This window comes from Oncorhynchus gorbuscha, linkage group LG03 (assembly GCF_021184085.1).
Source record: "Oncorhynchus gorbuscha isolate QuinsamMale2020 ecotype Even-year linkage group LG03, OgorEven_v1.0, whole genome shotgun sequence".
Lineage (NCBI taxonomy): Eukaryota > Metazoa > Chordata > Actinopteri > Salmoniformes > Salmonidae > Oncorhynchus > Oncorhynchus gorbuscha.
Genome location: NC_060175.1, coordinates 74,467,516 through 74,494,314, shown reverse-complemented (window position 1 = coordinate 74,494,314; position 26,799 = coordinate 74,467,516). Strand labels below are relative to the sequence as shown.

At 44.5% G+C, this 26,799-nt stretch overlaps 1 protein-coding gene across 1 annotated transcript; it reads left to right on the top strand.

Moving 5' to 3' along the window:
• The first annotated feature begins 1,717 nt into the window (after positions 1-1,717).
• LOC124031896 (serine-aspartate repeat-containing protein I-like) lies at positions 1,718-17,981 on the top strand. Its single transcript, XM_046343689.1, has 4 exons — positions 1,718-2,187; positions 14,467-14,856; positions 15,207-15,315; positions 16,554-17,981. The coding sequence occupies exons 1-4, from the start codon at positions 2,121-2,123 to the stop codon at positions 16,558-16,560; spliced, it is 573 nt and encodes a 190-aa protein (XP_046199645.1). The 5' UTR covers positions 1,718-2,120; the 3' UTR covers positions 16,561-17,981.
• The last annotated feature ends 8,818 nt before the right edge of the window (positions 17,982-26,799 follow it).

The window sequence follows — 26,799 nt, the reverse complement described above, 5'->3', positions numbered from 1 at the left end:
AAAGTAATCCTTCTCACCCCCCCCTTAAAATATGTAGATGCACTATTGTAAAGTGGCTGTTCCACTGGATGTCATAAGGTGAATGCACCAATTTGTAAGTCGCTCTGGATAAGAGCGTCTGCTAAATGACTTAAATGTAATGTAATGTAAATGAGACAACCACAGGTGAAACAGATCAGGGTGTGACAGCTATTGGTTTTAGATGTATTTAAGACCAGTTTATTCTTAATTACCCATTCAAAAAGTAAGTAACTCCTTGCTAAGAGTTTCAGTGAGCTCACTGCTGTAGGTGCTGATGTGTAGAGTGTACAATCATTATCATACATAGTCAATTTAGCTTCTTGTAAGACAAGTGGCAAATCATTAGTAAAATTAGAGGAAGAGTATTGGCCCAAGGCAACTGCCTTGAGGGATACCGCTGTTAGAGAAGATTCCATTGAAGAATACTCTGAGTTCTATTGGACAAGTAACTCTCAAACCATGTGATTGCAGGTGATCTAAAGCCATAAAAAGTGAGTTTTTTTTCAACAACAAATTCTGATCATCAACTTTAAAGGCTGCACTGAAATCTAAAAATGCAGCTCCAACTATCATCTTATCCATGTCTTTTAACCAATAATCAGTCATCTGAGTCAGTGCAGTATATGTTGAGTGCCCTTCTCTATATGCACGCTGAAAGTCAGTAGTTAACTTGTTCTTTGAAAAATAGCATTGTATTTGTTCAAACACAATTTACTACATCAGTTTACTAAGAACGTGTAGGGAGGCAGTTTTACTTTCATGCCTTTCTGCAAATAGGAAGCATGCTTTGGAATATTTGTATTCTGCACAGGCTTCTTTCCGTTCACTGTCAATTAGGTTGGTATTGTGGAGTAACTACAATGTTATTGATCCATCCTCAGTTTTCTCCTATCACAGACATTAAACTCTGTAACTGTTTTAAGGTCACCATTGGTTAAATCGGTTTCCTTCCTCTCCGGCAACTGAGTTAGGAAGGATGCCTGTATCTCTGTAGTGACTGAGTGTATTGATACACCATGCAAAGTAATTAATGACTTCACCATGGGATATTCAATTTCTTTTCAATTTTGACCCATCTACCAATAGGTGCCCTCTTTGCGAGGCATTGGAAAACCTCCCTGGTCTTTGTGGTTGAATCTGTGTTTGAAATTCACTGCTCGACTGAGGGACCGTACAATTATCTGTATGTGTGGGGTGCAGAGATTAGATAGTCATTCAAAAATCACACTATTATTGCACACAGAGGCAATGCAACTTTATTCCCAAACTTATTTAAGCTTGCCATAACAAATGGGTTGAACACTTATTGACTCAAGGTATTTCTTTTATTAATTTGTAAAAGTTTAGTCAAAACATTTCTCAAATGGCGTTATGCCTAGACCTAGTAGCTGAGGAATGGAATTGTTTTTCTGTTGTGCTGCATTTCTATTTATTTTGTGTGGAAAGTGTCCACACAAAATGTCCACAGAAAGTGTTTGTTTTTGAGGGTATATTTGCATGCAACTAATTGTGTACCTTTTTGTGGTGTCTACCTTGTGTGTATAAATATATTGGTGTATTTATTTATATATTTCTGTGTGTGCTTCTGGTATTGCAGGGAAGTCAGCAGGTGACTGGACTGTTCAAGTAGGGAGGCAGCACCGGGGCAGAGACCACCTTACACTGCCCAGCCCCCCGCTCACCATCACACCCCCCGAAAGTACCAGCACCCGTCCTCCACTCCCGACACACTCACACTCTCTCTTTCCCTTGCCCTGTGCCTGTCTCTCTCCATTCTACCAAGTAGCCGGTCAGATCCTTTCTCTCTCTCTCGCTCTCTCTCTCCTGCCCTGTCGACATCCATCAAGCGTTCCACGCCTTTCTCCCTCAGCCTCCAAAGCCGTGCCCGTCTGCCGTTACTGCTGCTGACCGTCCGTGTCTCTATCTACAACAAGTTCCCTGGGACATTTTTGGAAGCTTTTTCCTCAAGACATTTCTTTTTTTGCTATCTCCCTGGAGACGCCAGTGCATGTGGTGCTGTGTGTGAAAGGGTCTAGTGTTGCTCTTTGCCCTGGGGGTCTCTGTACAGCATTAACCAGAGGAGAAGACTACTTGACATCATGATCAAAGTTCAGCTGCTGCTTCTGCTGGCCCTGGTCGGCCACCTCTGTGCCGTCGCACACGCAAGTAAGTCAACAACCAGGGCTCGAGCCCTCATGGCACACTGTCTTTTCTGTCTGGCCACTCTGCCTGATTTTCACACTCCCACACCACACATCTCTTATCATACTCACACACCCTTTGTCTGTTTGGCTTGTATCCTGCCGCGTCGTGAATTTGAATCTTGAGGCTGCTCTTAGTTCTTTGTCCTTAGTTCTAAAGTTTCCCTCTCAAGGTAAAGTGAAAACACCTTTTTTGGTTTGATTGATATTGATATTGTTTTTCACAGTAGTTATTTTTTTCATTTGTAATGTGTACAGCTGTGGTATTGGCCTCTTGTAATTCTCCTCTAAATATAAGTTGTGCGTTTCATTTAGCAGTGAATTGCTTTGGATCATCCTGAATGGAAAAAGAAGAGCCTTGGCCGAGGGTGTTAATGTAATAAAGAGGGGCGACTGGGTGGATAGTCTGTGTCGATTCTAACAGTTCCCTCTCTCTCCCTCCCCCCACACTCCTTCCCCAAGCCTCGGTGAGGAGGAAAGTTGGATTCGGAGACACAAGGGGGAATGTGATGTAATGGTGCGAGGTCTTGTGCCTCATGCTCATGATTTCTTGGCCGCCGGCAGGGAGAAAAAGGAATATCCTTTGGAAGGCTACCAAACAGTGCTCGGGTCTGACCAAATATACACACTGTACACTTTTATCCGAAAGCTTTATCCTCCCTATCTTTCTCTGTCCCTCTCCCACTCTCCCTTGCAAGTCCTAGGTAGGAAATCCTTTCCGCATGGGGAGGGAGAAAAGTGAGCAGAGACAGAGTACAGAAGGACTAGTTTGTGTGTGGGTATTAATAGAAAGTAACTCTATATTTAAGACTGTCATATGGATGTGACCGGGAGAGAGAACACCCGGCTACGTGAGGGCTTAACAGTGAGGGCTGCTGCCTGCTGCCCCACCTCTATCGCATGTTGTTAGACTGACATGGCCCACCGCCCCCTCCACATTTACCCATCTTTGGCAGGGTATCAAGCTTTACCAGCCCCCCTCAACCCCCACTCCGGCCGCCCTCTCCTCTCCTACTATTCCCCCTACTCCCGGTTGATGAGTCTAGGGCCTGGCCAGGGCACAGTTGAGGGGGGTTTATTTTTAAACGGCAACCTTTACCGACCAGACGTAGCCCTTTTCACGAAGGCCCGAAGAGCGTCAACTCTTAAAGCTGCTCCTCTCTGCTCCACGCCCTGACAATAAAAATAACATGAATCAAATAAGTAGAAAAACCTGCACATGCTGCGAAAAGAGCCTGTTAATTATTTTTACCCAGTTGACTCCCTATGCATTCCTCTCCCAAGCCCCTCCTGGCTCAAAATGAGCTTTGTCTGAGCCGCTCTCCTTTAAAAGACTCACTCCAGCACATCTGGCTACAGACCCAGGTCAGTGCCATCTGTCCATGCCTGCTTCTAAAGTGATTCAAGTGTGCCCTCACACACCACATACAGAGCATTCGGAAAGTATTCAGACCCCTTGACTGTTTGACTGTTTTGTAACGATACAGCCTTATTCTAAAATCGATTTTTATCTTCATCAATCTACACTCAATACCCCATCATGACAAAGCGAAAACAGGTTTTTAGACATTTTTGCACATATATTAAAAAATTAAAACCATAAATACCTTATTTACATACGTATTCAGACCCTTTGCTATGAGACTCCATTGATCATCCTTGAGATGTTTCTACAACTTGATTGGAGTCCACCTGTGGTAAATTCAATTGATTTGACATGATTTCGAAAGGCACACGCCTGTCTATATAAGGTCCCACAGTTGACAGTGCATGTCAGAGTAAAAACTAAGCCATGTGGTCGAATGAATAGTGTGTAGAGCTCCGAGACAGGATTGTGTCGAGACACAGATCTGGGGAAGCGTACCATAACATTTCTGCAGCATTGACTCTTCCTAGAGCTGGCCACCTTGCCAAATTGAGCCATCGGAGAAGGGCCCTGGTCAGGGAGGTAACCAAGAAGCCGATGGTCACTCTGACAGAGCTCCAGAGTTCCTCTGTGTAAATGGGAGAACCTTCTAGAAGGACAACCATCTCTGGTGCACTCCAACAATCAGTCCTTTATGCAGTGGTGTAAAGTACCTAAGTAGAAAAACATTTTTGGACAAATTTTACTATTTCTTCACTACATTCTTAAAGAAATAATGTACCTTTTACTCACTCCTTTTTCTTTGACACCCAAGAGAATACTTGGTCATCTGTATTGCCTCTGATCTGGCGGACTCACTAAAAACAAATGCATAAATTATGTCTGAGTGTTGGAGTGTGCCCCTGGCTATCAATACATTTTAAAAACAAGAAAATGGTTCCGTCTGCATGGCTTAATACAAGGAATTTGAAATTATTTATACTTTTACTTTTGATCCTTAAGTATATTTAGAACCGAATACTTTTAGACTTTTACTCAAAAATTATTTTACTGGGTGACTTTTACTTTTACTTGAGTAATTTTCTAGTAAGGTATCTATACTTTTACTCAAGTACGGCAATTGTTTTTTTTTTCCACCACTGCCTTTCTGGTAGAATGGCCAGACGGAAGCCACTCCTCGTTAAAAGGCACATGACGGCCCACTTGGAGTTTGCCAAGAGGCACCTAATGAACTGACTATGAGAAAGAAGATTCTCTGGTCTGATGAAACCAAGATTGAACTCCTTGTCCTGAATGCCAAGCGTCACATCTGGAGGAAACCTGGAACCATACCTACAGAGAAGCATGGTGGTGGCAGCTTCATGCTGTGGGGATGTTTTTCAGCGACAGGGACTGGGAGACTAGTCAGGATTGAGGGAAAGAGCAAAGTACGGAGAGATCCTTGATGAAATACTGCTCCACAGAACACTCAGGACCTTAGACTGGGGCCAAGGTTCACCTTCCAAAAGGACAACAACCCTAAACACGCAGCCAAGACAGTGCAGGAGTGGCTTCGGGCCAAGTCTTTGAATGTCCATGAGTGGCCCAGCCAGAGCCCGGACTTGAACCCAATCAAACATCTCTGGAGAGACCTGAAAGTAGCTGTGCGGTGACGCTCCCTATCCAACCTGACAGCGCTTGAGAAGATCTGCAGAGAATAATGGGAGAAACTGTTGTGTCAAGCTTGTAAAATCAAATCAAATTTTATTGGTCACATACACATGGTTAGTAGATGTTAATGCAAGTGTAGCGAAATGCTTGTGCTTCTAGTTCTGACAGTGCAGTAATATCTAACAAGTAATCTAACAAATTCACAATGACTAGCTTATACACACAAATGTAAAGGGATGAATAAGAATATGTACATATAAATATATGGATGAGTGATGACCGTGCGGCATAGGCAAGATGCAGTAGATTGTATAGAATACAGTATATACATATGAGATGAGTAATGTAGGATATGTAGACATTATTAAAGTGCCGTTATTTAAAGTGACTAGTGAAACCTTTTATTAAATCTAGTTATTGAATGTATTAAAGTGGCCAGAGATTTGAGTCTGTATGTTGACAGCAGCCACTCAATGTTAGTGATGGTTGTTTAACAGTCTGATGGCCTTGAGATAGAAGCTGTTTTTTAGTCTCTCGGTTCCAGTTTCGATGAACCTGTACTGACCTCGCCTTTTGGATGATAGCGGGGTGAACATGCAGTGGCTCGCGTGGTTGTTGTCCTTGATGATCTTTTTGGCCTTCCTGTGACACCGGGTGCTGTAGGAGTCCTGGAGGGCAGGTAGTTTGTCCCCGGTGATGCGTTGTGCAGACCGCACTACCCTCTGGAGAGCCTTGTGGTTGTGGGCGGAGCAGTTACCGTACCAGGCGGTGATACAGCCCGAAAGGATGTTCTCGATTGTGCATCTGTAAAAGTTTGAGTGTTGTAGGTGAAAAGCCTAAATTCTTCAGCCTCCTGAGTTTGAAGAGGCGCTGTTGTGCCTTCTTCACCACGCTGTCTGTGTGGGTGGACCGTTTCAGTTTGCCCGTGATGTGTACGCCAAGGAACTTAAAAACTTTCTACCCTTTCCACTACTGTCCCATCGATGTGGATTGGGGGCTGCTCCCTCTGCTGTTTCTTTGAAGTCCAAGATCATCTCCTTTGTTTTGTTGATGTTGAGTGAGGTTATTTTCCTGACACCTCCGAGGGCCCTCACCACCTCCCTGTAGGCCGTCTCGTTGTTGTTGGTAATCAAACCTATCACTGTAGTGTCATATGCAAATTTGATGATTTGAGTTGGAGGTGTGCATGGCAACGCAGTCGTGGGCGAACAGGGAGTACAGGAGAGGGCTGAGAATGCACCCTTATGGGGCCCCAGTGTTGAGGATCAGCGGGGTGAAGATGTTGTTTCCAACTTCACCACCTGGGGCGGCCTGGACCCAGTTGCAGGTGATATGATCCTTGACTAGTCTCTCAAAGCACATCATGATGACAGAAGTGAGTGCTACGGGGCGATAGTCATTTAGTTCAGTTACCTTAGCTTTGTTGGAGACAGGAACAATGGTGGCCCTCTTGAAGCATGTGGTAACAGAAGACTGGCATAGGGATTGATTTAATATGTCCGTAAACATACCAGCCAGCTGGTCTGCGCATTGGTAGCGGGCCTTGTCAGTGGCACGGTATTGTCCTCAAAGCGAGCAAAGAAGTTGTTTAATTTGTCTGGGAGCATGACGTCAATGTCCGGGACGGGGCTGGTTTTCTTTTTGTAATCCGTGATTGACTGTAGACCCTGCTACATGCTAAGGTTTGAGCTGTTGAATTGTGACCCTAAATTGTCTCTATACTGACACTTTGCTTGTTTGATTGCCTTGCGGAGGGAATAGCTACACTGTTTGTATTCAGTCATGTTTCCAGTCGACTTGCCCTGATTAAAAGTGGTGGTTCGCGCTTTCAGTTTTTCGCAAATGCTGCCATCAATCCACCGTTTCTGGTTAGGGAAGGTTTTAATAGTCACAGTGGGTACACCATCACCGGTGCACTTGCTAATAAATTGGCTCACTGAGTCATCATATACATCAATGTTATTGTCTGCGGCTACCCGGAACATATCCCAGTCCACGTGATCGAAGCAATCTTGAAGCGTGGAATCCGATTGATCAGACCAGCATTGGATAGATCTGAGCACAGGCGTTTCCTGTTTTAGTTTCTGTCTATAGGCTGGGAGCAACAAAATGGAGTCATGGTCAGATTTGCCGAAGGGAAGGTAGGTGAGAACTTTAGAGTAGCAATGGTCCAGAATGCTACCAGCTTGTGTCGTGCATTCAATATGCTGATAGAAATTTGGAAGCCTTGTACTCAGATTAACTTGGTTAAAATCCTCAGCAACAATAAATACAGCCTCAGGATATATGGTTTCCAGTTTACATAGAAGTCCTTTCAGGGCCATCGTGGTTTCTGCTTGGAGGGGATATACACGGCTGTGACTATAATCGAACATAATTCTCTTGGTAGATAATGCGGTCGGCATTTGATTGTAAGGAATTCTAGGTCAGGTGAACAAAAGGACTTGAGTTCCTGTATGTTGTTATGATTACACCATGAATCGTTAATCATAAGGCACACACCCCCACCCATCTTCTTACCAGAGAGATGTTTGTTTCTGTCACCGCGATGTGCGAAGAAACCGGGTGGCTGTACCAACTCTGACAACATATCCCGAGTGAGCCATGTTTCCATGAAACAGAGAATGTTATAATCGCTGATGTCTCTCTGGAAGGCAACTCGTAACCTAATTTCGTTCACCTTGTTGTCTAGAGATTAGACATTGGCGAGTAATATTTTCAGAAGCGGTGGATGGTGTGCTCGCCTTCTAAGTCTGACCAGTAGGCCGCTCTGTCGGCCTCCCCTGCAACGACCGCGTTGTTTTGGGGTGGAGGTCCGAACAAAGGATCTGCTTCAGGAAAGTCGTATTCCTGGTCGTGATGTTGTAAGTTGACGTCGCTTTTATATCCATTAGTTCTTCCCGGCTGTATATAATAACACTTGAGATTTTCTGGGCTAACAATGTAAGAAATGATACATAAAAAAACAAATTACTGCAGAGTTTTCTAAGGTGACCATCTCTGTCGGCGCCATCATGCGTCATACCCAAGTAGACCCGAGGATGTAATCGCGGCCAAAGGTACTTCAACAAAGTACTGAGTAAAGGGTCTGAATACTTATGTAAATGTGATATTTCAGTTTTTTATTTGTAATAAATGTGCAAAAATGTCTTAACTTGTTTTTACTTTGTCATTATGGGGGCATTGTTTGTAGATTTATGAGGGAAAAAACAACAATTTAATACATTTTAGAATAAGGCTGTAATGTAACAAAATGTGGAAAAAGTCAAGTGGTCTGAATACTTTCCGAATGCACTGTATGAGACGTGCGCTGTAAAATCAACTCAGGAAAGCATCTCTTACGTCACCAGCATGCCTTTTTTTTAAGCTATCAAAAGTTTCAAGTTTGAAGATGTAGGCTTGCCTGTTTTATGCCAAATCTGTGTGGAAAGAAAATGCAGATCTGTCTGAGTTTGAGTCAGCCAAGGTGGGGACTATTTTAGCTTGTGAACGCAGTAGCCCCAGACAGAGGTGTAGTTTGGTGTGGCAGGCACTGACAGTGGGTAATTCAGTCCAGCCATAAGGCCAAGGGGGCACCTCCACAACATAGCCAAACCAAGGGCTGGTGTGTCTTCACTGTCAGCATGAACATGAATGTCTCACTCCTCTTACACCTACACCACAGGCCCAGACACAGTGAAGAGAAGAAAGAAAAAAACACATGACTGCATAGAAACTTATAAAACAGTGAACTGATGGTATCATTTGATGGCTTTCTGGACGTTAACTTGATATATTTATTGTGGCTCCTTTTAAGCCATCTCAATTCATATTGCTGTATTTATTATATGCAACTTTTCAGGGAAGTTAGGAACCAATATACACAGGCAGTTAGGAAAGCAAAGACTAGCTTTTTCAATCAGAAATGTGCATCCTGTAGCACAAACTCCCCAAAGTTCTGGCACACTGTAAAGTCCATGGAGAATAAGAGCACCTCCTCCCAGCTGTCCAGTGCACTGAGGCTAGGAAACACTGTCACCACCGATAATCTATGATAATCGAGAATTTCAATAAGCATTTTTCAACGGCTGGCCGTGCTTTCCACCTGGCTACCCCAACCCCGGTCAACAGCTCTGCACCTCCCCACAGCAACTTGCCCAAGCCTCCCCATTTCTCCTTTGGCCATATCCAGACATCTGTTGTTCTTAAAGAGCTGCAAAATCTGGACCCCTACAAATCAGCTGGGCTACACAATATGGACCCTCTCTTTCTAAAATTATCCGCCACAATTGTTGCAACCCCTATTACTAGCCTGTTCAACCTCTATTTCGTATCGTCTGAGATTCCCATAGATTGGAAAGCTGCCGCGGTCATCCCCCTCTTCAAAGAGGGAAACACTCTAGACCCAAACTGTTACAGACCTACATCTATCCTACCCTGCCTTTCGAAAGCCAAGTTAACAAACAGATCACCGGCCAATTCGAATCCCACCGTACCTTCTCCGCTGTGCAATCTGGTTTCCAAATCAAATCAAACCAAATTTTATTCCGAGCTGGTCACGGGTGCACCGCAGAAACGCTCAAGGTCCTAAACTATATCATAACCGCCATCGATAAAAGACAATGTGCAGCCGTATTCATCGACCTGGCCAAGGCTTTCGACTCTGTCCATCACCACAATCTTATCGGCAGATTCAACAGCCTTGGGTTCTCAAATGACTGCCTCACCTGGTTCACCAACTACTTCTCAGACAGAGTTCAGTGTTTCAAATCGGAGGGCCTGTTGTCCGGACATCTAGCTGTCTCTATGGGGGTGCCACAGGGTTCAATTCTCGGGCCGACTCTTTTCTTTGTATACATCAATGATGTCGCTCTTGCTGCTGGTGATTCTCTGATCCACCTCTACGCAGATGACACCATTCTGTATACTTCTGGACACTGTGTTAACAAACCTCCAGACGAGCTTCAATGCCATACAACTCTCCAACTGCTCTTAATTAAATGCAAGTAAAACTAAATGCATGCTCTTCAACCGATTGCTACTCGCCCGCCCGTCTAGCATCATTACTCTGGACGGTTCTGACTTAGAATATGTGGACAACTACAAATACCTAGGTGTCTGGTTAGATTGTAAACACTCCTTCCAGACTCACATTAAGCATCTCCAATCCAAAATTAAATCTAGAATCGGCTTCCTATTTTGCAACAAAGCATCCTTAACTAATGCTGACAAATATACCCTCGTAAAACTGACTATCTGCCGATCCTTGACTTCGGTGATGTCATTTATAAAATAGCCTCCAACACTCTACTCAGCAAATTGGAGGCCGTCTATCACAGTGCCATCCGTTTTGTCACCAAAGCCCATTTACCACCCACCACTGCGACCTGTATGCTCTCGTTGGCTGGCCCTCGCTTCATATTCGTCGCCAAACCCACTAGCTCCAGGTCATCTATAAGTCTTAGCTAGGTAAAGCCCTGTCTTATCTTTTTTTTCTCCTTTGCACCCCGGTATCACTACTTGCACATTCAACTTCTGCACATCTATCACTCCAGTGTTTAATTGCTTAATTGTAATTATTTCTCCACTATGGCCTATGTATTGCCTTACCTCCCTAATCGTACTTCATTTGCACACACTATATATAGACTTTTTTTATTGTGTTATTGACTTTACGTTTGTTTATTCCATGTGTGACTCTGTGTTGTTTGTGTCATACTGCTTTGCTTTATCTTGGCCAGGTCACAGTTGAAAATTAGAATTTGTTCTCAACTGGCCTACCTGGTTAAATAAATAAATAAATAAATAAAGAATCCCTATTAGCTGCTGCCAAGAGGAGGGAGAATTGGGGGGGGGTTAACTTAATGTGCTGTTAAAGTTACCTTAATAATAGATTCATGAGTTTCACTGGATTTATCGCTATATTTGTTTTGGTGACTCAATATTTTGCAGAAGTCAGCTTGAGATATATTGGTGATATTTAGCCTATATATTTTTTAAGTTCACAGAATATACGGCTTGATAGAAGTTGTGTGCCATCGGCGGCCTCAGCTATGTTGTCCACAAGAGGACTAGTCTATTTTTTTTAATTTACATTAGTTGAGTTGTCAACTAACACGAATTCAACGTGAAATCAACAAAAAATGTCACCATGTCATTGGATTGAGATTAAAAGTTGGCTGAAAAACATACTAAATCTCCTTATGTTGATGACTTTTTGCAAATCCAATACGTTTTCCACGATTCAGCGTCATCACCTTGATTTTTTATGTTTTAAATTATGTGGAAACAACGTTGATTCAACTAGTTTTTGCCCAGTGGGATATCTCTACTCGAGGAAAAAAACATGGCCTGTATGTGAACACTATTGCGTCTAAGATAAGAGCCCGTGGGAATATTCCACTCTGGCTATCAGACCTCTCCTGCTCAACTCAAAGTGCAACTTATACGGTTAGCATGGGAGGCCAGCGCTTCTGCTTAGGCCATACCGTGATGAGATGGGATGGGAGGATACCTCCCCAGCTAAGGAACAACATTCTTTGGCTCCGGGACCACAGCAGACACACTCCTTCATACATCTGCAGATGGGCCCTACCTGTCTACAGACAGCTTAGCACAAGCCTCTCTCCCCCCCTAAACGTACACACACACACACACACACACACACACACACACACACACACACACACACACACACACACACACACACACACACACACACACACACACACACACACACACACACACACACACACACACACACACACACACACACACACACACACGGGGGGACCCTCTGTGGCAGCTGATGGTGATGGATCTGTCCTGCTATCTCTCCCTCTCTGTATATTTTTTTCTCTCTCCCCCTCTCTGTTGTTCTCCCTCACGATGCCATTACTGTCCGACAGGAAGGATCCCGACCCAATACGGGCTCCACCGCTTCTCCCGGCCCTTTGCTGTATTCTGTCACTCTCACTTTTCACTCTCGCCCCTTTGCCTGTTTGCCTGCCTTTTATGGTCCCCCCTCCTCCCCACGGATCTTGTTTGAGAGAAATTTTAAAGCAGGGTCATCGAGACAGACTTTTACTGCTCAGCGGTGATTTAGGGAGTTGATGATACACACACACACTGAAACTCAAGCATACACACATTCACACACCAGTTGAGGCTGGTGGGAGGAGCTATAGGAGGACGGGCTCATTGTAATGGCTGGAATAGAATAGGTGGAACAGCGTCAGACATTTTATTTTCATGTGTTTGATAGCGTTCCATGAATTCCATTCCAGCCATTACAATGAGCCCGTCCTCCTATAGCTCCCCCCAGCAGCCTCCCCTGTCACAACCACATCTACTCTGAGGTCAGGCTATAATGGAACATTAAACCTGAGACGGTCTGTGGAACTAGGCCCCTGTTCATGGAGCAGGATGAGTGAGAGAGTGAATAAATGAAAGTGGCTGCCGCTGGGCTCTATATCGTTCCGGCTTCAATCAACCCTTTATCACTGCTCTTGCGCCCTCTCCACCTCACCCCGCTCTCATCTTGCAGAGCTAATGTTACAGCATTCCCAAAATCTTTATCAGGAGCAACTTAATTCATGGGGTGGGGGCATGGCAGGGAGAAGATGGGGAGAAGAGAGAGAGGGAGCGAGAAGCATAGTGGTTAGGAGGGAGGGAGAGAGATGGAGACAGGGCAACAATCCTGTTCTCTTACTCACTAGCACAGCTGTATTAGCCAGCACAGTTGGAAGGAAATAGTACTTAGAGCTTATTATGAGCAGCGGACATAATGGCACTTTATCATCAGACTTTCCAAACAAACAGCAAAGTCATTGGAGAACAAGCATTTTATTTAATTATAACAAGCAAGCAAGTTATATTTAAACTTGCTTGTTGCTAATGAGAATTTGAGCAAATAGGTGGCTAAGAATAATGGGGCAGTTGTGGGACAATGAGAGAGAGAGGGAGTTGTTTTTAACCTCATAAAGCATTCTCTATTGTAAAGGGTTTTGACAAATCTCTGTGAAACGGCAAAGAAAATGATGTCAGGTTCTAAGTTAAGACAGAGCTGAGCTCAGAGAAGTTTCATATTGCAGATTTGAAAGGGCAAAGAGTACTCTCAGGGAAAAGGAGAGACTGCAGCAGAACACGTTGCAAGTTTGCAAGTTTACCATAATTTCAGTCCTCCACTAAAATGGACTTCCACTTAATAATTTCGAAGCTGCGCTGTCCAAGCAAAGTTGTGGTCTGGAAGGGAACAGGCACAGATAGGACTTGATTTGTAGAGCGCTACAGTAAGGTCTCACTCAGCTTCTACTTTGCGGTCCAACCCTTTGAACAAAGAGGCTATTCTTATTACAAGTGGGTTCATACAATTATAGGATAGATTATAGTACATTTCACTACAAGCATTGACGTTCCACTGAGCTCAGCTCAAAGAGCTTCCTTTCCAACTGTTATTGCCATCCAAAAATGGCCAGATGAGAGATTTTTATTTAGGTTGAGATCGTGCAGATCTTTGGTCTCTATGGTAACATCACAAAGAACTAATTCCAACACATGAGTCATTTGGATCCCGTTTTCTCAAGCAATGCGCAACAACTGTTAAGCATCTACTGTAGTTGTGTTGTTTTATACTGAATTGTCCATTGTTTCTTACTCCTCTTGGTGTTTTAATGATATGCCCTCATCTGCTGACTTCCTTCCGTCCCTATCTAGGGCCTGTTAAGGTGGAGACTCCATTTTACAGCAAATGAGGCAGAGGGTGGGGCATGCGAGTGCGCAAACACAGCTCAAGACAGGATGGAGAGTGGTGGGTGGGACTGGGGAGGAGGGAGGGAGGGAGGACCAATGTTTGTTCAGTCATGGGATGTGGCAGCCATGTTCTCACTGCTACTGATGAGTCAAGCCTTAGGCTGGGAGAGAAAATTACTGGGAACATAATGTCAAGGAAGAATGTTAATATTCACGTAGTTTTTCTCTCAAATTATTTCACCATGCCCTTGCAATGAGGTACTTTCCCACCGTCATTCTCTCTTTCCAGCTACTACATTTCAAAACGATTGTGAAATGACAGAGAAACCAAATGGTGAATAGGACTCCATGAGCTGCTGTTTAGGATATTAACATCACAGAAAAAAATTAATGATCATGTACAGTATGTCATCAACAAATGTAGTCTCTCTCTTCAGCGTGTGTGAATATTGTTTATTTGCCTCTAGCAGTCTCTGACCTCTCTTTGCTTCTCGTCAGGCACACTGGTGACACCAGTAGAGCTGGTGACAGATTCCCCTGCTGTTCCCGAGGCTACGGAGGCCCTCAAAGAGGAAGATCCCGTAGTCACCCATGCCCCTTCAGCTGAACCCGAAGCTACGGCCGAGGATGTCGTAACGGACACTCCTGCCGCCGAGGATGTCACAACGGACACCCCTGCCGGAGAAGAAACCGCCGCTACTGAGGCTGCTGCCACAGAGGTCGCTCCTGTGGAGACCGAAGCCCCTGCCCCTGCCACTGAAGCTGCCAAGCAGGAGGCGGCCACAACTAACGCCCCTGCCATCCACACCGAGGCCCCGGCTGTGCCCGAAGCTGAGGCCACGACAGCTGCAGAGGCTAAGGAGGTGGTGGAGGTGGAGGAACCAGAGGGTAAGTACTGAGGATCTCAGGACAGGAGATATCTGTAATTAGATAGATGTAGAGAGACCATGAAACTGAGGAAACCCTCCCAATGCTACAGTCTGTCTGCTCCCATATAGCGTTATCAAATAGAGGCCAATGATATGTAGAGCACAAGACACCATGAGATTGCTTTCCTCGATTCTCCCTTCATTTTAATGATTTCCTTTCAGTGGATTTTGTCTTTGTTCTGTCTTTCCGTCTTTACATCTATCTTTTCCTTCTCTCGGTTGCCTTCCTGTTCTTTCACCAAATGTGTTGTTGTGTCCCTATTGAGATCACTCTGGTGGAGTAACTCAGCCTTTGTTTTCCTTCCACAGAGGGTATGGGCTCTGGACAAGTGGTTGGTATTGGGATCGGTGCATTGGTGGCAGTGATCGTTGTCATCGCCGTGGTGATCGCCGTGGTGAGGAGAATGGGCAAATACTCGTAAGTACCTCCAAGGGATACTCATATGGAACTAGATTGAGTGCAGGCATGCACCTGCACGCATACACAGTGTGCATGTCCTGTTTGCCATGATCTCATTAGAGGACTAAGAATGCTGTAGAAGCATGAAGCTACCATAAAACCATGCACAATACTCTTACATTTCCACAACTTACGCATGCAGATACAGTACATAAGAATGGTATCCTGAGTTCATCTGACTCTGGGGATGTAGATAAAGGGCCAAACTATCCCTTTAAGCCACAATGGTGAAATTGGTGTACGGGTTGTTACGAAAAATGTGTTTTAATAGGTAAGACACAACCTGCATCACTTTTCAACCATAACTGGTCCTCTGAACATAATATATTTGAATCATGGATTCAAATAGAAGTGTCTGAATTTCTTTGAAAAGGAAGTTGTGTTTATTCACTTTTTAAATGGGAACAAGAAGCATGTTCCAACAGACAGCTGCTGTACTCTCTACAACACCTCTTCCTCTGAGAATGCTGTCATGTCTGGGGATGTGCTTGCCTGCTAACAGGGAGCGTTTTCTATGCCATAGGGCGGCTGCTGCTGCTGCTGCTGCTGCTGCTAAGAAAAGGGCTGCCAAAAAAAGGAGCATCTTGGTTTCTATAATTTTCTCTTTGATTGTTTCCCAGTTAACCATCTTAACCCCCTGACTCTCCATGGTTCAAGGCTGTCCTCTTGAGTGTTCTATCTCGATAACTAATTCAAAGATATTTGTTGTTGTCGTTGGTCCATTTTGAAACGCTTTGTATGAATTGACTAGATTTGGTATTTAATACATTTTACTTTCACAAATTCCATGATTTCAAGTCTGTTTCTCCTTATGTAAAACCATACAAAACAAGCTATATCCTTATCCCAGGCCCAAAATGTCTGTACAGTGCCCATAACCAAGATAACACCCAGTATATTGAGGTGTGTGAATGAATTAAATTACATGAATCCATGTTTTTATTTCCTCATTTTGGGGTCAATAGAGACTCCTTATATTTATGAATGATGACATTACATTAAAAACTACAGTATCTACTAAAAGTAATGTTCTGTATGTGTGTTATCTTTAAAATCATAAATCAAGTAGGTTTTTATATTTTATTTTCCAAACCATCTTCAATCATCAACTGACATTTTTATGAGGCATAACCAGATGTTTGTGTGTGTTGGCCTATTTGTCTTACTCTCTTTCTCCTTCTCGCTTCATCCCTCAGCCCCTGAGGAGAAAGGCTGCAAGACAGGAAGTCCCCAAAAAGTTCTGGCAATTCTGATGTAATTTCCTGTCATTAAACAAGCATTCTACCAGCACTCTAACTTAACCAGGATCTTGGACTGTTGACAAAAGGAGGGGAAGGTGTGTGGGGGAGGATGTTTGCCCACTTCTCCTCTTCTCCCCCAATCCCAAGACGGAGCCATTGACATCAACGGCCCTGTACAACCACACAGCAAACCCCCATACCAACAACCAAACTGAAAAAAAGGTTGCCCACAGGATGTCAAAGTGAATTTCAGGGTCTTTCATTTGGATTTGTAAAAATAAGTAAGGGATTATCTCACTTGTGGTAGAAAACGCTCTCTCTTATGCAAGGGTGTGTACATTAACACAGATGTGCATTAGAGTTGGTGAAGAGGACCTATACAAGAAAAAATGGGAATATGGAAAAAAGGAGATGGGAGAGAATGTTGCGAATTCCACGGGGTGTATATACCATGCAAAGGGACTATAGTTATTACTTTATCATATGTTGCAGTTGCTCACTATAGCATTCAGTATATGGAACATTGCAAAGCAGCCAAAGGCTATTGTGGCCAATGGACCTAACTGAAAATCCCTCTGAAGAACCAACCACATTAGTATTTTGTCACCTTAACACCTAGCCAATGAGTCCCTCACTACAGAAATGTTCCAACAACTATATGAAGCACTGTATGCAGAAGTTGTTTCGACATTGTGCTCATGTCCTGGGGGTTAGCGAGGGGCCAATGAAAAGACGGCTCATTTGCAAGTGCAACGTGACATTCTGCCAGCTTTAACACTGACATAAAAACCTAGTACATATCTGTGAAATTTAGCAGAAGGGTTTGTGCCACTGTCTCTGGTATTCCATGGATAGTTTGGAGATGTTACTATTGAAGTACATTAATGTGAATTGACTGTACTTTAACTGCCACCCATTCCAATAGGACAGTTTTGACAACTTCAGGTTTCACCAAAAAATGTGTTCCATGTACAGGTAGTGGTTATTAGCCCCCATTCTGCTAGCATTGTCTTTTATAATGTATCCACTGTACTTCTGCTTACTTTAGTTTGGATAGAGTATACCAAGCAAAAATACACACAGATTTTCTTCATAACCGTTAGTAGTCATTAACGGGTGTAAAAATCATTCAGTCTCAGCTTAGCTCCGCTTGCATTAAGAACTCAGTTAATAAGTGCACTGAATGAGTGATGATAATTGTTGAATGAATCCGCTTTAGACACTGCAATCGTTTGCGACGACATTTATGTTCCGCTTTTGCTCCATATTATCAACTCTAGGTCTTTAATTTTACTGTCTGATTTCTTCAAGTCCTTTTATTTAATTGCAGTGTGTTTGTTCATACTGTTTCAATAAAAAAAGTGAAAACACTCCACAAATATACACTGGTTTACGACAGTTTCTTTTTTTTAAAGTATGCGTCGGTATAATTTAAATGTTGTATTGTCTTCATTGCTCCTTTGTTTCTTAGCTGTTGCTTATCAAATTTGTTTCCATGACACTTTCTATCAAGTAAAACAATTCACAAGTAACTCTCCCTAGAATGTCGAACACCAAATAAGTAGTGGTGAAACAGCAAGGAATTAATTAGCTCATGACACTGCAATTTTTACCTCAAACTGTTTCCCATATACTTTAGTGTAAAAGTAGCACACACCACTACCCAGCTTGCAGAAGTCGGCGGCGAAAGCTGATTGGTCCAGTCAGGTAATGCACAAAATTACAACACTGCTCCAGTGAATCAAGACAAACAACAGTCAAATGCAGTCCCCGGGGGGGGTTGTATGGGTTGCTTGAGACCGTTACGTCCGTTGGTTGGCTGTCGACACCCAGGGTGGTTCTCTGACAGTTAGGTGTGTATTTTTTATGATGTGTTGTGGAGTTTTTCATACGACACTGCTAACTTGGGGCAGCACTCCAACAGTGAGCTGTGAAGCACACAGAGCTGGCCTGTGTCTTGCTCTCTCCTCCATGTGGTTTTAGGCAGCGTCCCAACGCCCACTGCCCCAGTCCGCCAGCTTCAGCCCCCTTTAGCTCTGCTCTCTCTCTCTCCACACTGGGAACAATGGAGTCTTTTGAGAGGAAGAAGATGGAGAAGCTATGGGCTGTTGTGAAGCTCACCAGCTCTGCTCTCCTGCCAGTACACATGTAGCCTAAATGGGCTTCTCCCCACGGCCCACAGGAGGTGCTACGTCAAATTCTGTACATTGCTCCAGGGTGGAGTCACTTCCTGGGCTGGCCTCATGTTGATGCATACACTCACATACATATACAGACATATCCAATGCAGATGTACACCACAACTGTATACATTATAATGTACAGAGACAAACACTTGACTCTCATACAGTGCATTCGGAAAGTTTTCAGACTTCTTAACTTTTCCACATTATGTTACGTTACAGCCTAATTCTAAAATTGAAAATTAATTATACAATTCCCTCATCAAGCTACATGCATTACCCCATAATGACAAAGCAAAAACAGATTTGTATAAATTATATGTAAAAAAATAAGAATAGACTGAAATAGAAATATATTACATAAGTATTCAGACCCTTTACTTTGGCAGTGATTACAGCCTCAAGTCTTTTTGGGTATGATGCTGCAAGCTTGGCACACCTGTATTTGGGGAGTTTCTCCCATTCTTCTCTGCAGATCCTCTCAAGCTCTGTTAGGTTGGATGGGGAGTGTTGCTGCACAGCTATTTTCAGGTCTCTCCCGAGATGTTATGTTGGGTTCTAGTCCAGGACTTGCCTCGGCCACTTAAGGACATTCAGAGACTTGCCACTCCTGCGTTGTCTTGGCTGTGTACTTAGGATCGGTGTCCTTTTGTATGTGAACATTCTCCCCCATCTAAGGTCCTGAGCGCTCTGGAGCAGGTTTTCATCAAGGATCGCTCTGTACTTAGTTTTGATCATCTTTCCCTCGATCCTGACTAGTCTTCCAGTCCCTGCCGCTGAAAAACATGCCCACGGCATGATGCTGCCACCACCATGCTTCATCGTAGGGATGGTTCGAGGTTTCCTCCAGACATGACGCTTGGCATTCAGGTCAAAGAGTTCAATTAGATATTATATTAGACATTAGCAAACTCCAAGCAGGCTGTCATGTGCCTTTTACTGAGGAGTGGCTTCCTTCTGGTCACTCTACCATAAAGGCCTGATTGGTGGAGTGCTGCAGAGATGGTTGTCCTTCTGGAAGTTTCTCCCATCTCCACAGAGGAATTCTGGAGCTTTGTCAGAGTTACTATCGGGTTCTTGGTCACCTCCCTGACCAAGGCCCTTCTCCCACGATTTCTCAGTTTAGCCGGGCGCCCAGCTCTAGGAAGAGTCTTGGTGGTTCCAAACTCATTTAAGAATGATGGAGGCCACTGAGTTCTTGGGGACCTTCAATGCTGCAGACATTTTTTCGTACCCTTCCCCAGATCTGTACCTCGACACAATCCAGAGCTCTACAGACAATTCCTTCGAACTCATGGCTTGGTTTTTGCTCTGACATGCACTCTCAACTGTGAGACCTTATATAGACAGGTGTGTGCCTTTCCAAATCATGTCCAATCAATTGAATGGACTCCAATCAAGTTGAAGAAACATCTCAAGGAAAATCGATGGAAACCAGATGAGTTTAATTTCGAGTCTCATATCAAAGTGTCTGAATCTTATGTAAAATAAGGTATTTCTGTTTTCTATTTTTAATACATTTGTAAAAATGTCTCAACCTGTTTTCACTTTGTTATTATGGGGTATGGTGGCTGTAACGTAACAAAATGTGGAGAAAGTCAAGTGGTGTGAATACTTTCCCAAATGCACTGTATACACGCGAGTACATACTGTACAAATGCATGCACGCACGTGTGCAGTTCACACACAAAGACAAAAACCGCACTCATGCAGAAGCCCAGAGATGCACAGACAGCCACACAAAAAAATATATCTTGTCCGTCTGCACACACATGAGCTTTGTGTGTGTGTATGTGTGAAGTAAAGCTTTGTGCTTGTGCCCTCCTGCCTGGGTTTTTATGGTTGCCCCCCCCCCCCCCCCCCAACCTCACTATTCACTCACATGCACAGCCCCTGACCACAGGCCCCTGTCCTGTACACTAGGTGACGGACTGTTTTACAGGCCTGTAGACTCAGGATGGCAGAACAGGAGGAAAATATGCAGCACTACAGTAACCCAGGCAAGCAGAAATATTCCAATAGAAAGTCCCAATAAATCTTGTGGAGAAAAAACATTACATGTACCCTAGATTATCCAGCACCCACTATGCAGAAGTGAGTTAATTTGTGACTGGAAATGTGATAGTGTTATAGGCCAGGGTTCAATTCCGACCAGGTGTTGGTGACAATGCACGTTCTCACATTCATAGAGTTTGAAATTCACGCTAAACACTGCATATGTCAGCTCAATCGGAAATTACCTTTAAATGTCAAGCTACAACACGCGATCGGATTGCATTAATGTAATAAAGTTTGTACATGTATGTATGCAAATGTATGATAAACTCCCTGTCTTTCAAAGATAATATAATTAGTAAAAATCTAAACTTCACAGATCTTGATTGTCAAGGGTTTAAACACTGTTTCCCATGCTTGTTCAAAGAATCATAAACAATTAATGAACCGGTGGAATGATCATTAAGACACTAACAGCTTACAGACGGTAGGCAATTAAGGTCAAAGTTATGAAAACATAGGACACTAAAAGAGGCCTTTCTACTGACTCTGAAAAACACCAAAAGAAAGATGCCCAGGGTCCCTGCTCATCTACGTGAACATATCTTAGGCATGCTGCAAGGAGGCATGAGGACTTAAGATGTGGCCAGGGTCAATAAATTGCAATGTCCGTACCGTGTGACGCCTAAGACAGCGCTACAGGGAGACAGGATGGACAACTGATCGTCCTCGCAGTGGCAGACCACATGTAACAACACCTGCACAGGATCGGTACATCAGAACATCACACCTGCGGGACAGGTACAGGATGGCAACAACTGCCCGAGTAACACCAGGAACGCACAATCTCCATCAGTGCTCAGACTGTCTGCAATAGGCTGAGAGAGGCTGGACTAAGTGCTTGTAGGCCTGTTGTAAGGCAGGTCCTCACCAGACATCACCAGCAACTACGTCGCCTATGGGCACAAACCCACCATTGCTGGACCAGACAGGACTGGCAAAAAGTGCTCTTCACTGATGAGTTGGGGTTTTGTCTCACCAGGGGGGATGGTTGTATTTGCGTTTATCATCGAAGGAATGAGCGTTACACCGAGGCCTGTACTCTGGAGCGAAATCGATTTGAAGGTTGAGGGTCCATCATGGTCTGGGGCGGTGTGTCACAGCATCATCGGACTAAGCTTGATGTCATTGCAGGTAATCAACACTGTGCGTTACAGGGAAGACATCCTCCTCCCTCATGTGGTACCCTTCCTGCAGGCTCATCCTGACATGACCCTCCAGCATGACAATGCCACCAACCATACTGCTCGTTCTGTGCGTGATTTCCTGCAAGACAGGAATGTCAGTGTTCTACCATGGCCAGCGAAGAGCCCGGATCTCAATCCCATTGAGCACGTCTGGGACCTGTTGGATTGGAGGGAGGGCTTGGGCCATTCCACCCAGAAATGACTGGGAACTTGCAGGTGCCTTGGTGGAAGAATGGGGTAACATCTCACAGCAAATCTGGTGCAGTCCATGAGGAGGAGATGCACTGCAGTACTTAATGCATCTGGTGGCCACACCAGATACTGACTGTTACTTTTGATTTTGACCCTCCCTTTGTTCAGGGACACACTATTCCATTTCTGTTAGTCACATGTCTGTGGAACTTATTCAGGTTATGTCTCAGTTGTTGAATCTTATGTTCATACAAATATTTACACATGTTAATTTTGCTGAAAATAAACGTAGTTGACAGTGAGAGGATGTTTCTTTTTTTGCTGAGTTTATTTATAAAAGTGTGTTTGTGCTACAAAACAACCTAGCTTGTCCAGCATCTACTGCACAGAAGTTAGGTGGTCCTCTGTAGCTTAGTTGGTAGGGCATGGTGCTTGCAACAACAGGATAATAGGTTCAATTCCCGGGGCTACCCATAGGTAAAATGTTTGTATGCATGACTAAGTTGCTTTGAATAAAAGCTTCTGCTAAATGGCATATACGCTGAGTATACAAAACAATAAGCACACTTGTTCTTTCCATGTCATAAACTGATTAGATGAATCCAAGTGAAAGCTATAATCCCTTATTTTTGTCACATGTTAAATCCACTTCAATCAGTGTAGATGATGGGGAGGAGACAGGTAATAACAGGTAATAATAATAAACAAGAATTACGAGGATCATTTATGTTGGTGGTTAGGGGAACTAAAAACAAAGGTTAGGAGAACCAAAACAACAAATGTGAGGTGAATTTACGTAGCAGGTTATGTGAATTGGGTTAGGTTTAGAATACTTTAGTTTCTGTCTCGAGTAACTAGACCTTTAGTAGGTGTCATACGTCTTGGATTTGCTCAGAAATATGTCAAGTATATTTCGTATGGCTCTGAGGCCAGGCTAGAGTTTGAGGTAAACTAGGAAGGTAGACAGGGTACACACATAAATAAAGTCATTTTTCTCACACTCCTCTCACCACAATTGTAGTTATCATATTTTCAAGATATTGCCAGTCTAGAGCGATCAGTGGCTGTGATAAACAAAGATTGGGCCTCCACGGTTGAAAAGGGGGATGGAAAATGCCAAGCTCTAACAGATATTAACAGTTCTTCATGCTAAATAATTGACCTACTTTGTAGGGAATAGGGGAGGACATTGTCTTTTATATGAGTATAACATGATAATATTGTATTGTTAACTCCTCACTGTACGAATATAACTTTGTACTCTGTTAATTATGATCTAAACTCTTGACAGTATGTAAATACTTCTATTGTTTCGATAAAAGTTGTAGCTTTTGTTTGTATTGTCATGATTGTTGATATCTCTGGTGTGATCGTCTGGTATATTGTGTATATTGTATATTGTAAAACATTTATTCAAATGTTCATCCTAAAAATAAAAAATTCATTTTATAACATAACTACTTGTTACAGTACTAGTTATGTATACTGAACATGTTCATATGAGGAAATCAGTCAATTTAAATGAATGAATTAGGCCCTAATCTATGAATTTCACATGACTGGGAATACAGATATGCATCTGTTGGTCAAAGATAACTTTTAAAAAATGGGTCTTACAATGCTCTCAGGATCTCTTTACGGTATTTTTGTGCATTCAAATGCCATCAATAAAATGCAATTGTGTTCATTGTCCGTAGTTTATGCCTGCCCACAACATAAACCCACCGCCACCATGGGGCACTCTGTTCACAACGTTGACATCAGCAAACCACCTGCCCACACGACTTCATACATGTGGTTTGCAGGTCATACATGTGTTTTGCAGGTCATACATGTGTTTTGCAGGTCATACATGTGTTTTGCAGGTCATACATGTGGTTTGCAAATTCTCTAAAACAATGTTGGACATGGCATATGGTAGAGAAATTAACATAAAATTCTCTGACAACAGCTCTGATGGACATTCCTGCAGTCAACATCCCAACTGCACACTCCCTCAAAACTTGTGGCATTGTGTTGTGTAACGAAACTGCACGTTTAAGAGTGGGCTTTTATTGTTCCCAATGATCATATTATTGATATGCCACACTCGTCAGGTGGATGGATTATCGTGGCAAAGAAGAAATGCTCACTAACAGGGATGTAAAGAAATTTGTGCACAACATTTGAGATAAATAAGTTTTATGTGCGTATAAAACCTTTCTGGGATCTTTTTTTACAGCTCATGAAACATGGGACCAATGTAATGATATTCGTCTGCTGTTTGAAGAGAGTCAGACCGAAATGCAGCGTGTAGGTTACTCATGACTTTTAATGAAGAAAATAGCGGTACATGAAATAACTGAAAATACGAAAACAACAAACGAGTGAAACTAATACAGCCTATCTGGTGAACTAACACAGAGACAGGTACAATCACCCATGAAATACAACGCGCACTCAGGCTGCCTAAATACGGTTCCCAATCCGAGACAACGAGAATCAGCTGACTCCAATTAGGAATCGCCTCAGGCAGCCAAGCCTAACTAGACACACCCCTAATAATACACACTCCCAATTAATACAACCCCAATACGAAATACAACATATAAACCCATGTCACACCCTGGCCTACCCAAACATATAACAAAAACACAAGATACAATGACCAAGGCGTGACAGAACCCCCCCCTAAGGTGCGGACTCCGGGACGCACCTCAAGAGCATAGGGAGGGTCCGGGTGGGCGTCTGTCCATGGTGGCGGTTCTGGCTCGGGACGTGGACACCACTCCATAAATGTCCTAGTTCCTCCCCTTCGCGTCCTAGGATAATCCACCTTCTCCGCCGACCATGGCCTAATAGTCCTCACCCTGATCCCCACATAACTGAGGGGCAGCTCGGGACCGAGGGGCAGCTCGGGACAGAGGGGCAGCTCGGGACAGAGGGGCAGCTCGGGACAGAGGGGCAACTCGGGACAGAGGGGCAACTCGGGACAGAGAGGCAACTCGGGACAGAGGGGCAACTCAGGATAGAGGGGCAACTCAGGACAGAGGGGCAGCTCGGGATAGAGGGGCAGCCCGGGACAGAGGGGCAGCCCGGGACCGAAGCAGCCCGGTACTGAGGGGAAGCCCGGTACTGAGAGGAAGCCCGGTACTGAGAGGAAGCCCGGTACTGAGAGGGAGCCCGGTACTGAGAGGAAGCTCGGTACTGAGAGGAAGCTCGGTACTGAGAGGGAGCCCAGTACAGAGAGGGAGCCCAGTACAGAGAGGGAGCCTAGTACTGAGAGGAAGCTCAGTACTGAGAGGAAGCTCAGGCAGGTAGTAGGCTCCGGTAAATCCTGGCTGGCTGGTGGACCTGGATGATTAAGGTTGTCTGGCCGATCTAGAAGATCTTGGCAGACTGGCACTTCTGGCGGATCCTGGCAGACTGGTGACGCTGGGCCGACTGGCGGCGCTGGGCAGACAGGAGACTCCGGCAGCGCAGGAGAGGAGGAAGGCTCTGGCTGCGCTGAACAGGCGGGAGACTCCAACAATGCAGGAGAGGAGAAAAGCTCTGGCTGCGCTGAACAGGTGAGGCGCACTGGACGCGCTGGGCCGACTGGTAGCACTGGTGGCGCTGGACAGACAGGAGACTCCGGCAGCGCAGGAGAGGAGAAAAGCTCTGGCTGCGCTAAACAGGCTGGAGACTCCGATAGCACAGGAGGGGAGAACAGCACTGGCTGTGCTGAACAGGCGAGGCGCACTGGAGGCCTGGTGCGTGGTGCTGGAACTGGTGGTACTGGCGCGAGGAAACGCACAGGAAGCCTAGTGCGGGGAGCTGCTACCGGAGGACTGGTGTGTAGAGGTGGCTCTTGAGCACCTAGCCTGCCCAAGCTTACCTGGCTCGATGCCCACTCTAGCCCGGCAAATAGGAAGGGCTGGTATGTGTCGCAGCTGGCTCTGCACCCGCACTGGAAACACCGTGCGCTCCATAGCATAACACGGTGCCTGCCCGGTCTCTCTAGCCCAACGGTGAGCACAGGGAGTATGCGCAGGTTTCCTATCTGGCATAACTATCTATTCTCCCTTTTAGCCCCCCCCCCAATATTTTTTTTGGGGTGACTTTCCGGTTTCCAACCGCGTCGCCGTGCTGCCTCCTCATACATGCGTCTCTCCGCTTTAGCTGCCTCTATTTCCTCCTTGGGATGGCGATATTCTCCCGGCTGCTCCCAGGGTCCTTGACCGTCTAATTCCTCCTCCCATGTCCAAATCTCCAAATGATGCAGTCTCTCCCATTGCAACTGCACTTCACGATTAACAGGGAGAGTAGGCTCAGGTCTATTCTCTGACTCAGCCACTCTCTCTCTGCGCTTTCCCACTTTACCTTCGGTTTTCGCTCTGTATAGCAATGCTTTCCTTCTCGATTCCATACGTGTATAGCCCTCTTCGCATTGCTGTAGGGAATCCCAGGCGGGCTCCTGCACTCGCTCTGGGTCGGCCGCCCACCTGTCGATTTCTTCCCACGTCGTATAATCCCTGCTTCTGCCGTCCATAGCGTCCTCCTTTAGCTCCTGCCAGTTCACACGCTGCTCGGTCTGTGAATGGTGGGTGATTCTGTAATGATATT